This window comes from Macaca thibetana, chromosome 20 (assembly GCF_024542745.1).
Source record: "Macaca thibetana thibetana isolate TM-01 chromosome 20, ASM2454274v1, whole genome shotgun sequence".
NCBI lineage: Eukaryota > Metazoa > Chordata > Mammalia > Primates > Cercopithecidae > Macaca > Macaca thibetana.
Window position 1 is genome coordinate 74,328,224 of NC_065597.1, and position 12,708 is coordinate 74,340,931.

The 12,708-nt window shown below is 58.0% G+C and overlaps 1 protein-coding gene across 4 annotated transcripts in view; it reads left to right on the plus strand.

Annotated features, from left to right (window-relative positions):
* Nucleotides 1-12,708, plus strand: part of UNKL (unk like zinc finger) — a 48,095-nt gene that overhangs the window by 12,862 nt on the left and 22,525 nt on the right. For all 4 annotated transcript variants that reach the window (XR_007722204.1, XM_050774678.1, XM_050774679.1 and 1 more), the window contains 6 exons: nt 692-825; nt 2,816-2,951; nt 4,551-4,668; nt 6,059-6,143; nt 7,070-7,155; nt 9,292-9,354. Coding sequence is in view for 3 of the 4 variants with exons in the window: in XM_050774678.1 (XP_050630635.1) it covers nt 692-825; nt 2,816-2,951; nt 4,551-4,668; nt 6,059-6,143; nt 7,070-7,155; nt 9,292-9,354 (622 nt within the window). In the remaining variant the exon portion in view is untranslated. The remainder of the gene's footprint in view (nt 1-691; nt 826-2,815; nt 2,952-4,550; nt 4,669-6,058; nt 6,144-7,069; nt 7,156-9,291; nt 9,355-12,708) is intronic.

Sequence of the window (12,708 nt, forward strand, 5' to 3'; positions counted from 1 at the left end):
TGCCCGCCAGCACACCGGGGTTTTTGTTTTGTATTTTTGGTCAAGACGGGATTTCACCGTGTTAGCCAGGATGGTCTGGATCTCCTGACCTCGTGATCCGCCCGCCTCGCCCTCCCAAAGTGCTGGGATTACAGGTGTGAGCCACCGCGCCCGGCCTGGATGTTATTTCTAATGAGACAATCCCTCACCTCTTCTCACTGGGTGTTTCTTCTCTGGGTCCGGCGGGCAGCTCAGTAGGGTTGAGGTTGTGAGGCACTACTTTCCGGGAGAACGAACTCAGCACACAGTCTGGGGCTGCAGGAAAGCAAATCCTGCCCAAAGAAGACTCTGCTCTTACGTGGGTCGGACTGAGTGTAGTGGCTCATACATGTAATCCCAGTGCTCTGGGAGGCCGAGGTGGGAGGATTGCTTGAGCCCGGGGGGTGGAGGCTGCAGTGAGCCGTGGTTACGTCACTGCACTCCAGCCTGGGGGCAGAGCCAGACCCTGTCTCAGATAAAACAAAGCAAACAAAGTGAAGTGGTTGGGACTTGGATGAGGACTGTGGGCCAGGACAGGGGAGCATCTACACACTAGACGCCGTCCTGAACGTTCGGCTGCAGTGGTGGGAGGGGAGCCTGCCCTCCAGTGACCTCGCCTCAGCTTTGGAGGCTCCAGACACAGAGCCGTGACCACTGTGTCCTTGGCTTGCAGGGAGCTGCAGGCTCAGGAAGCCTTGCAGAACGGCCAGCTGGGCAGCGGGGAAGGGGTCCCAGATCTGCAGCCTGGGGTCTTGGCCAGCCAGGCCATGATTGAGAAGATCCTGAGCGAGGACCCCCGGTGGCAAGGTAACTCCACGGCCGCAGCTGAGGGCGGTGGGAGGGGCGGGCACAGCGCAAGAACAGCTTGGGCCACTCGGTTCTCCATGCTTTTCAGTTTATGTGCAGGGTGATCAGACGGGGAAACTGAGGCTCATGGAGTTCAATACCAACCCCTCCCCTACAGTGGGTGGGTGCTGAGTAGGATTTGGGCCCAGGTGCCTTCCCCACACCTGCTCTGAATCTCTGCAGCAACTGGCATCTCAGTGGGGTCAGCTATTGACCAAGTGGCCAAGGGGGTAGTAGCACAACTCCCCCGGAATTTGTGGGGCATCGTGTCCCAGAGCCGGGGCACCCACTAGGCACCCACCAGGATGCCCAGCAGAACCCTCAGTCCTGCGCCCCTCTGGGGTGGTGCTCTAGACAGCAGCTTTCAAATCCCTGGGCTTGGCTGGAAATGCATGGACCAGAGGGCTGTCCCTCAGGGCTGGGGGACGTGCATTCCTGGCTGGCACATAGACGAGGTTATATGCAGGGGAGAGTTTGATTTGAAAAAAAATGTAGTAAGGCCGGGGGCACTGGCTCATGCCTGTAATCTCATCACTTTGGGAGGCTGAGGTGGGTGGATCACTTGAGGTCAGGAGTTCGAGGCCAGCCTGGCCAACATGGTGAAACCCCATCTCTACTAAAAATATAAAAAATTGGCCGGTTGTGGTGGTGGGCGCCTGTAGTCCCAGCTACTTGGGAGGTTGAGGCTGGAGAATCTCTTGAACCCGAGAGGTAAAGGTTGCAGTGAGCCAAGATCACACCACTGCATTCTAGCGTGGGCGACAGAGGCTCTGTCTCAAAAAAAAAAAAAAGTGGTAAAATGCACATAACATAAAATGCACCATTTTTAAGTGTACAGTTCAGTGGCATTTAGCACGTTTGCAGTGTTGTGCAGCCGCCACCTCTCTCTAGTTCCAGAACATTCCATCCCTGCGAAAGGAACCCCCTGCTTGTGAGCACTTCCTCCCCGACCCCTCACTGGTCCTGCACCACTGGCCTGCATCCGAGCTCTGTGAATGTGCCTATTCTGGACGCTCCGTATGGCAGCAATTTTTTTTTTTTTTTTTGAGACGGAGTCTCTCTGCTGCCCAGGCTAGAGTGCAGTGGCCAGATCTCAGCTCACTGCAAGCTCTGCCTCCCAGGTTCATGCCATTCTCCTGCCTCAGCCTCCTGAGTAGCTGGGATTACAGGCGCGCACCACCACCACGCCCGGCTAATTTTTTATTTTTAGTAGAGACAGGGTTTCACCGTGTTGGCCAGGCTGCTCTTGAACTCCTGACCTTGTGATCCACGCACCTCGGCCTCCCAAGGTGCTGGGATTACAGGCGTGAGCCACCACATCCGGCCCAGTGAATGACTTCTAAAACTAGGCTTTATTTTTTAGAGCAGTTTTCGGTTCACAGCAAAACTGAGTAGAAAAATAGATTTCCCAGACGCCCCCTGCTCCCTCAGCCTCTCCTGCCATGAACCTCCTGCACTGCGAGGTACGCTTGTTACCAGCAGTGAACCCACATTGAGGTGTGCTTGTCACCCAGAGGCTGTGGTGTGCATGAGGCTCAACGTGCAGCATTTCAGGGTGTGCGTTTCTCTGTTTTTTAGCATATTCACAAAGCTGTGCAACCATCTCCTTTGTCTAGTTGGAGAACGTTTTTATCCCCCATCAAGGAAGCCGCATACCCACAGCAGGACTCCCTCCCACCCCCGGTGGTCTCGGCTCCACTCCGCCTCTGTGGGTTCCCTAGTTCTGGGCGTTTGTTTTCACATAAACAGAATCACACCACATGGCCTGTGGGCCCGGCTTCCCTCACGGAGCGTGAGTCTTTGAGGTCCGCGTGTGCCGTGGCGCGTGTCTGCGCTGCCCGAGTGCTCCTGCAGCTCCTTCCGTTGGGGGACAGCCGGGTCCTCCCACCTTCGGTCTCCTGTGCCCAGCCTCCAGTCACGCAGCTCAGGCACCGTGTGGCCCATTTTTCAGACGCCAACTTCGTGCTGGGTAGCTACAAGACAGAGCAGTGCCCGAAGCCACCGCGCCTGTGTCGCCAGGGCTACGCATGCCCGCACTACCACAACAGCCGGGACAGGCGGCGCAACCCCCGGCGGTTCCAGTACAGGTGAGCCTGCGGGACCGAGCTCAGAGGACCCCGGCTGGTGGGCGTCCTTCCTGGCCCGTGGCCCGCACTGCCCACCCCGGGTTCTCATGGGAGGGCTGCCCTTGTGGCACCATCATCCCCGGGAGGGGAGGGCATCTCCAAGCACAGTGGCTGTGGGAGGCGTCATGGAGGCCCACACGTCTGTCCCGGGGACGGGCCTCCCTACCCATGCTCAGTGGCTCCCATGCAGTCCCCTACCGGGGCCCCTCTGCGAGGCAAGGGGTCGGAGCACTGCAGGAGGGATCCCCGTGTGCCCCACCTGTGCCTCTGGTCGCAGCCATGCTCTCCGGGCTGTGGGCCGCGTGCTGTCTCCTCGCCTGAGCCCCAGGCACTCTGACGTTGTTGTCACCTGGGATCGACCTCGTCTTCACAGCTGGCAGCTGGGACACCGGGTCCTTAGGCTGAGTCCACGGCCAACAACCCAAGGGTCGCCCTGCCCAGGGTGCACAAAGGACCTTCCTCCACTGCCTGAGCCCCAACTGTCTCTGCGTCTGGCCCGTGGGTTTGGCGCCTTGCAGCCTGCTTGCCTCTGAAGCCCCTTTCTCCTCCTCGCCCCAGCCCGGCCTCCTGGTTGTGCTTGGCCTGCCTGCCGTCTGCAGTTTGCACCTGAGACGGGGGTGGGGGGTACAGACCCCACAGGGTGTCTAGATGACTGGACCATGGCCTTGGCCTCCCTGAGGCCCTGTCTGTGTCCAGCTCTTCCTTTGAGCAGAGAGCCACCCTCTCCTCTTCTGAATGACCTGGTGCTGCCTCATGTGCCCTGGAGGGCGCCTGTGCCCCCATGGGAAGGACCCCCCTCCTTGTTTTGCCACATTCCGTCTCCCTCTGAGCAGCGTCCAGGTTGAGGGACCTGAACGACTGTAGAACAAACCACAAATTAGTCTCTAGGTTTTTATCATCACCCGTCATGGAAAGAAAAGAAAAATTCTTTTCTTCAACAGGCACTTACGTTTTCCATAAATCCAAGCCAGTTACAATAAAGCTGCTAGAAATTCTGCGAAGAGTAGAGGATGTTGTTTGTTTATGAGGCACAGTCTCTGTTGCGCAGGCTGGAGTGCGGTGGTGCATTTCAGCTCACTGCAGTAGGAACATAGGTAATTTGAAATTGGTGAGGATTTTTAAATCGTGGGATCAGAACTCTCACTTGCATTTTATAGAAGGTTGACGAGACAGCCCCGTGCTGTCCGGGTGCCCAGCCTCACTGCCCCCAGGAAGTTCGGCTGCATCTCCCCTGTGTTCTCCACGTCCGTGAGGGTGGCTCTGACTCAGACTCAAGTTAAATTCCATGAAGAACAGCCCCGGGGCTCCTGACCCCATCCTGGCACTGGCCGGGCCTGCGTGTCCGTGAGCGCAGAGCTGGGTTGCCGGTCACTCTAGGGCCCTAGGCCTGAGGCCCTCCTGGTGGGAGGCAGACACCTCTGGGCACACGGGGGCAGCCATGTCCTCCGTGTCCCCCTGACCCCTCCTCATCCCCAGGTCCATGCCCTGCCCCAGCGTGAAGCACGGGGATGAGTGGGGGGAGCCAAGTCCTCCGTTCCCCTGACACCTCCTCATCCCCAGGTCCACGCCCTGCCCCAGCGTGAAGCACGGGGATGAGTGGGGGGAGCCCGCACGCTGTGACGGCGGTGATGGCTGCCAGTATTGCCACTCCCGCACGGAGCAGCAGTTCCATCCCGAGGTACGTCCCTCCGGCCCCCCAGGTGCAGGGATTGCTGGAAGGCCCCGGAGAAGCCGAGGGTTTCACAGCGTGGCTCATCACACAGACAGAACAGTGATGAACGTTGGCCGAGGGCTGGCGCGGGGCGGGAAGCCTGGGGGCGCGTGGGGGCTGTTCCTGCTTTCTGTCTTGCTTGCTGGCCTTCAGGCTGCGTCAGCCGGCCAGTCTCTCCGCTTGGCCTGCAACAGAAAAGAATCGTGGGAAAATGTCGATTAAATAAATGTCAATTAAAAACATACATATTCAGGGCTGGGCGCAGTAGCTCACACCTGTAATCCCAGCACTTTGGGAGGCTGAGGCAGGCAGATCACTAGGTCAGGAGATCGAGACCATCCTGGCGAAACCCCATCTCTACTAAAAATACAAAAAAATTAGCCAGGCGAGGTGGCGGGCGCCTATAGTCCCACCTACTCAGGAGGCTGAGGCAGGAGAATGGCGTGAACTTGGGAGGCGGAGCTTGCAGTGAGCCGAGATCACGCCACTGCACTCCAGCCTGGGGGACAGAACCAGACTCTGTCTCAAAAAAAAAAATTAGCCAGACATTGTGGCACGTGATTGTAATCCCGGATACTTGGGAGGCTGAGGCAGGAGAATCACTTGAACTTGGGAGACGGACGTTGCATTGAGTTGAGATCACGCCACTGCACTCCAGCCTGGGCAACAGAGCGAGACTCTCTCAAAAAACAAACAAAATGAACAAGTGAACGAGCCCCCACAGGTGCCTCGTGGTGGGAGAGCCGTGGGGTGGGGCCAGGCTGGAGGGCAGGAGAGAGGCTTCCTGCTGGGACCCAGGCAGGTGTGGGCACTGGGGGCCAGGTGTGCCAGTGGCTGTGTCCTTCCCGGAGAGCTGCGGAGCAGGAGGGGCTGGGCCAGGCCCTCTGAAGGCGGACTGGGGGCTTCCAGGCCGGTCTGTCCCTTGCTGGGTCTTAAGCATTGTTGACCCATGAGAGGGGCTGTCGCCCTAGGTGAAGTGTCAGTGGGTCTGGTCAGGGAACAGAGACACGCGCTGCTTTTAATAGGTGCTTATTAGGCACCTGCTGCATACCAGACTCTGAATTTGGTGCATCTTTCAGAGAAGATCAGCAGGGAAATGACTTTGCCCGTGACTGGAGGGCAGATGCTGCGGGAATGGCCCACAGGTGTACCTGTTCCCTGTGGGTCGGCTGTGCAGAGAGGAGGGATGTGGGGACCAAGGGCACACGGTGGAGGAGGGCAGGGCCCACACCCCCCTTCTCAGGGTTGTCTTGTTATGACTTGGAGCTTCATCCTCTACCTTGGGATGATGCCAGCTGTGATCTTTCCACAGGATCCCATATCCAATCAAGTGTCTTCATTTCATTTTTTCCCCCAGATCTACAAATCTACGAAATGCAACGACATGCGCCAAACCGGGTACTGCCCTCGCGGCCCCTTCTGCGCCTTTGCACACATTGAGAGTGAGTGACCGTCCCTGTGGCAGCTTCACCTGAGCAGGTTCTGCGGCTCTGCAGGCCCTCACTGGAGTTACTGATGACCCGGAGCTGGTCACGAGGGCCTGGAAGACGGGCGGGAGCTCAGCACTGTGGTTAGGGGTGGGGGGTCCCTGACATGCCCATGGAGGCTCCCTGGGGTGTTTGTGCCACATGGGGCTGGGTTCCCTCCACGCTGGCGTGGGCCAGGCCAGGTGGAACCTGCAGGGACCCTGTCTCCAGGCACGATGGGGCCCCGAGCGTGGAGGCTGAGTCCTGGTGTGGGCCGGCTGGCGCCTCCACCTGCCTCCTGGGCATCCAAGCTGGGTCCTTCTACCCCCGCTGCCTGGGCCTTGCCCTGAGACTGCCATCTTGCCGGGCGCCCACCCAGGAGCAGCACCACCCTTGTGGAGAGAGGGGTCTGCCCACCCCAGCTCCCTCGGGAAGACAGCAGAGACCCTCGAGCAAGGGTGGCTCGGGCTGAGCCCTTGCTTTCCAGAGCCGTCCGCGGTCCAGAGGATGAGGGCTTAGCTTTGGCGATCGCGTGGTCCCTAATAAGTTCCCAGCAGCAGAAACAAGCCCCGGTGGGAACCCGCGGCCGCCTCCTCGCAGCTGGGGTTTGGGCTCCGGGTTTTCTGCCTGTGGTCGCAAGCTCCAATTTCCCTTTGTTTTTGGTTTTAGTAGGGAGGGCAGCTCTTGTTCACATTTTAAACATTGCTTTTCGTGGTAAAAACATGAAACACTGGTCTAAGGCCTGAGGGTCCCCTGTCATTGCCCGGCCGTCCTCTGCTGCACCCCTGAGGGATGATTGTGACAAGGCCGCGCACGCTCGGCCCTGACGTGTGGTACACAGACTGCGTGTTCCTGTCACCCACCAGTGGCCCTCAGAGCCTGCTGCTCCCCTGTCCTTGCAGAGAGCCTGGGGATGGTGAATGACTGGGGCTGCCGCGACCTCCACCTCACGAGTCCTGCCTCCACGGGCAGCGGCCAGCCGGGAAACGTAAGTGAACGGTGTTCCCGAGACAATACCAAGTGTCCTTTGGTTTAATTGAACTGTTAGGGATGTGGATGCATGTGAGTTTTCAGCAGTGTGGTCGCGGGCAGTCTGTGGAGTTTGTGGCTCTTCTAGAAGAGTCTAGAAAATCCTTGCCACTAGGCCAGGGGCGGTGGCTCATGCCTGTCATCCTAGCACTTCGGGAGGCTGAGGCGGGCGGATCACCTGAGGTGAGGAGTTCGAGACCAGCCTGGCCAACATGGTGAAACCCTGTCTATCCTAAAAATACAAAAATTAACTGGGTGTGGTGGTGGATGCCTGTAATCCCAGCTACTCAGGAGGCTGAGGCAGGAGAATTGCTTGAACCCAGGAGACGGAGGTTGTGGTGAGCTGAGATCCCGCCAGTTCACTCCAGTCTGGTGACAGAGCGAGACTCTTTCAAAAAAAAGAGGGGGGAAGGGGGGTTGGGCTCCTAGGAAGGTAAGGCTCTGGGGGAGACTGGCGGAAGATAAGAGTAACTTCAGTGAGGGTGGTTACGCAGCCTCTCCTCCTGGTGTGGAGAGGGGAGAGGGCACCTTCACAGGGAGTTCACGCCCGGCTTCGAGGCAGGAAGGGAGCGGAGAGCAGTTCCTGCGTCTGCTGTTTCTCAGCTGCTTTCAACTCGAAATAATCTTTTTCCCAGAGAGTGGCATGTTGTGGGGTGGGACGCTCTGACCCCTCGTGTGTGTCTTAGAGCTTCACGTGAGCCTCTGCCTTAGGCCCATGGCTCGGTTTGGGGTTTGACGCTGTGGTTGGTTTGGGGAGTCTAGAGCTGGCACCTGCCTTCACACAGACCAACCCAAGGTCAGAGAGCCACGTTTAAATGTAAGAAATGGAACTCAGGGCCGGGCGCGGTGGTTCATGCCTGTAATTCCAGCACGTTGGGAGGCCAAGGCGGGTGGATCACCTGAGGTCAGGAGTTCGAGACCAGCCTGGCCAACATGGTGAAACCACCATCTCTACTAAAAATACAAAAATTAGCCGGGCGTGGTGGTGCGTGCCTGCGGTCCCAGCTACTCCAGAGGCTGAGGCGGGAGAATCGCTTGAACCCAGTAGGAGGAGGTTACAGTGAGCTGAGATTGCGCCACTGCACTCCAGCCTGGACGACAGAGGGAGACTGTCTCAGAAAAATAAAAGAAAAGAAATGGAACTTAGGAGAACCGACAGGGAGCCAGCAGATTCAGACGTCTCTTCTGTTTCATGAAACCTTCAAGATTTGGCATCCTTGGCCAATTGCACTGGCTCACGCCTGTAAACCAACTACTTTAGGAGGCTGAGGTGGGACAATCGCTTGAGGTCAGGAGTTCAAGACCAGCCTGGGCAACAAAACGAGACCCTGTCTCTACAGAAAGCTTTGAAAAATTAACTGGGTCCACTGGCAAATGCCTGTGCCCCCAGCTTCTTGGCAGGCTGAGACAGGAGGATTGCTTTAGCCAGGGAGGTCACACCACCGTGCTCCAGCCTAGGAGACAGTGAAATCCTGTCTCAAAAAAGAAAAAAAATAGCATTTGTCTAAATTCTGAGCAGAGCTTACATCTGCGCGCATGTGTGTGTGTGTATACATATCTTTAGGAACCAGAAGTACTGCTGGGTAGGTGTGTATATATATACATATGCGTGTGTGTGGTGTTTTTTTTTTTTTTTTTTTTGGAGACGGAGTCTCACTTTATCACCCAGGCTGGAGTGCAGTGGTACGACCTTGGCTCACTGCAGCCTCTACCTCCCGGGTTCAAGCAATTCCCTTTTTTTTTAATTTTTAATTTTATTTTTTGAGACGGAGTTTCACTCTTGTTGCCCAGGCTGGAGTGCAATGGTGCCATCTCGGCTCACTGTAACCTCCACCTCCTGGGTTCAAGTGATTCTTTTGCCTCCGCTTCTCGAGTAGCTGAAACTACAGGCATGTGCTACTGTGCCTGGCTATTTTTGGTATTTTTAGTAGAGACAGGTTTTCGTTGGCCAGGCTGGTCTCAAACTCCTGACCTCAGATGATCCACCCGCCTCAGCCTCCCAAAGTGCTGCCACTGTGCCCAGCCTGAATATGTATATTTTTAATTCACATTTCCTCCCCGCTTTTTCCTCACATGACTCTTTTTTATGTTGCAGGCCAAGCGGAGAGACTCGCCGGCCGAGGGCGGCCTGAAGGGCAGCGAGCAGGACAGCAAGCAGGTACAGGCCCCAAGGCTCCCCGCGGCCCTCATGCCTGCCGGTGCGACATTGCCTTAGGGCTGCGCTCGTGCATCCTTGGTCCCTCCCACTCTGGGCTCACAAAGCCGTCTGGTTAACATCTGCTTGTGACAGAATTAGCTCTCTCCTGGTGCCCCCGTGTTTGTCTGTTTGGAACATTCGTGTTATACCTTGGAAACAACAAAGCCAAAACCTCCTGCCGTTTTCTGCTCAGGGAAATAAGAGGGGCCCTTTGGAGCCCATCTGTGTTACTTTCCTTGGGCTACGAGGGAAGGATGCAGATGGGGCCATTTAAACAGCAGAACTTGCCGGGTGCGTTGGCTCACACCTGTAATCCAAGCACTTTGAGAGGCCAAGGAGGGCGGATCACGAGGTCAGGAGTTCGGGACCAGCCTGGCCAACATAGTGAAACCCCATCTCTACTAAAAATGCAAAATATTAGCCAGGCGTGGTGGCACGTGCCTGTAGTCCCGGCTACTCAGGAAACTGAGGCAGGAGAATCGCTTGAAGCCGGGAGGTGGATGTTGTAGTGAACCGAGATCATGCCACTGCGCTCCAGCCTGGGCGACACAGAACAAGAGTCCATCTCTAAGTAAATGAATGAATGAGGGAGTTTTGGTTGGGCATAGTAGCTCACACCTGTGGTTCCAGCACTTTGGGAGGCTGAGGCAGGAAAATTGCTTGAGCCCAGGAGTTGGAGGTTGCAGTGAGCCGAGCACTCCAGCCTGGGCGAGAGTGAGGCCCTATCTCAAACCAAACCAAAACCAAAACCACACCCCAAGCAGCAGCACGTGATTCTCTCTCAGTTCTGGGGGCTGAGGCTCCTGAGTCCCCCTAGGTGCAGATGCCGCCTCCTCCGTATCCTCTGGGTCACTCCTCTGTGTGTGGCATCCCAGGGTCTCTTCCTGGCGACAGCGGCTGCGTAGGGCCCTGCCCCAACACCTCATGTCATTGTTTTTTAGTTTCTTGAATTTTTTGAGACAGGGTCTGGCTCTGTCACCCAGGTGGGGTACGGCGGCCCAGTCCAGCTCACTGCAGCCCGGGACTCCCAGGCTTGAAGCAGTCCTCCCACCTCAGCCTCCTGAGTCGCTGGGACCCCAGGCCCACACCACCAGGCTTGGCCAGTTTTTGTTTTTTTAAGAAATGGGGTCTCACTGTGTTGTACGGGATGGTCTTGAACTCCTGGGCTCCAGCGGTCCTCCTGCTCTGGCCTCCCAAAGTGTTGGGATCACAGGTGTGAGCCTCCACGCCCGGCCTAAGAACTCGTCTCACCTTAATTACTCCTCACAGGCCTATCTCCAAATTTAGTCACGCCGGGGGTCACGGCTTCCATGTAGGAATTTGGGGGGGACACGCTTGGTGCATAACAGACACTGTGCTGACTGAAACGAGCCAGGTACTGAAAGGCAGATCCTGTGTGATTCCACCCGCAGGAGGCCGCGAGTGGAGCCACATTCACAGACAGCAGGTAGCACGGTGGGTGCGCGGCCGGGCGGGGGAGGGAGCTGGTGTTCCTGGGGTCAGAGCTTCCGGCTGGGAGATGAGGCACTCTGGGGATGGATGCGGTGATGGCTGCACAGCGGCGTGGATGGAATTCATGCCACGGACTACATCGACCCGTGACCACTGTAGTAAATGTTATATTTCACCGTAATACAGAGAAGAAAAACAGGCAGGCAGTGCCGGTGTTAGCGGAGGTGCGGCGTCCCCACGGCGTCCTCACGGGGCAGGCGGTGCCGGTGTTAGCGCAAGTGCGGCGTCCCTACGGGGCTCTCGTCTGACGCCTCTCACCATGCCCAGCCCTCCTGTGGATGGGCCCCCATACCAGGCCCGTCGTGTGTGGCCATTGTACCTTGGCGAACAAGGACTGACCTGGATGTTGATGATTTCAGGTGATCATTTGGGCTGAAGTCACAGTGTGCACATCACCCCAGCCAGCTCCCGGGCAGGGTCAGCATGGGGTCTGGGAGTCACTCAGCGCTGAGGCTTCCTCTCCCATCCCTCTTGGTTTATGGCCTCCAGTAGGCTGGGGAAGGCTCCCCGGGTGGAGTCTCTCCTGCAGACACCCCGGAAGGAGGCAGCCTTGGCTTCTCAGGCTGCTGCACTCACCCTGGGCTGGGCAGTGCTTTGGGAGCCTGAGGCCGCCTCCTAGCTGAGGGTCAGCCTGTGCCCAGCGCTCAGACCGGCGCTGCTTTGGGGGCAAATGTGGCGCCTGCACTGTGGTGCCCCCCGGCTTTCTGCGTTCTTGGGCTCTATGCAGACACAGGTGCGGGGCACAGGCTCCCTGTCTGACCCAGGGCAGGGCAGGCCTGCTCTGCAAACCCCAGCATTGTCCATGGCTTCTTGGTGGGCCCGGGCCCTTCCAGGCAATAGTCCCTAGGCTCTCCCTTATTTGGGAGGTGGCCTCTGGGCCTGGGTGATGCTCTGGAGTTGGGTTCAGGCAAGGACTGAGACGCCTACAGGGGTCATGGAGCTGGGAGGACATCCAAAGGGGTGACCGTGACGCGGGCGGTGGCCTCTTGGCTACTGGTGGGTCAGGACATGGTGGACCTCAGCCTGGCGGAGCAGGGGCAGCTTGTGTGTAGGGACCGTGCCCCAGAGCACGGACCCAGGCAGACCCTGAGACACAGAGTGGGCTGCCAAGAGATGGGACAAGGAGGGGGTGGGGGAGGGCTTCTGCGGGCCGTGCAGCTGTGCAGTGCCCACATCCCCGGAGGGCAGTGCATTGCCGTCCCTGAGCTTTTGGTTCTGAGTCACAGCTGCTGGATGCGGTGAGCTCGGCAGACTGCCCCACGTCACTCACCCCTTGCTGGTGCCCGCCTCCTCGGTCCCGCAGCCCGGGTGGCCCTGTCCTTTGCTGGTAGAGAAGGTCGGTCCCCTCCCTGATCCAAGCTGTCGGGGAACAAGGAGCTCCCAGGTGTCTGTGTCGCTCCTGGATGTCGGGTCACCGGAACGTCTGTTGGGAGGTCCTTCTCAGCCTTCCTGGGGCCACGTCGAGGCTCTGGAGCAGAGAGAGGAAGCGCCAGGGGCAGAGGGCGGGGTGCCACTGAGATGGCACCAGGTCTCGAATCACCCACCATGTTTCTGGGCTGCTTGCTAGAGAACGTGAGGCTTCCAGCAACCCTGTCACCAGGCTCACCATGGGTGATTGATGGGGGGTGTCGGCAGCGCCATGCATGGCTGGGAGGGTCCCTGGCGTTGCATGACTGGGTGGGTCTGTGGTGTTGGGTGCAGGAGTTACCGCCGTCCCTGATGCTGACGGGGTGGACTGTGGTTCCTTTTTTCACGGCTTGAGGGAAAGTGGTCTCCGGGCCAGGGAGGGGAAGTGGATTATGG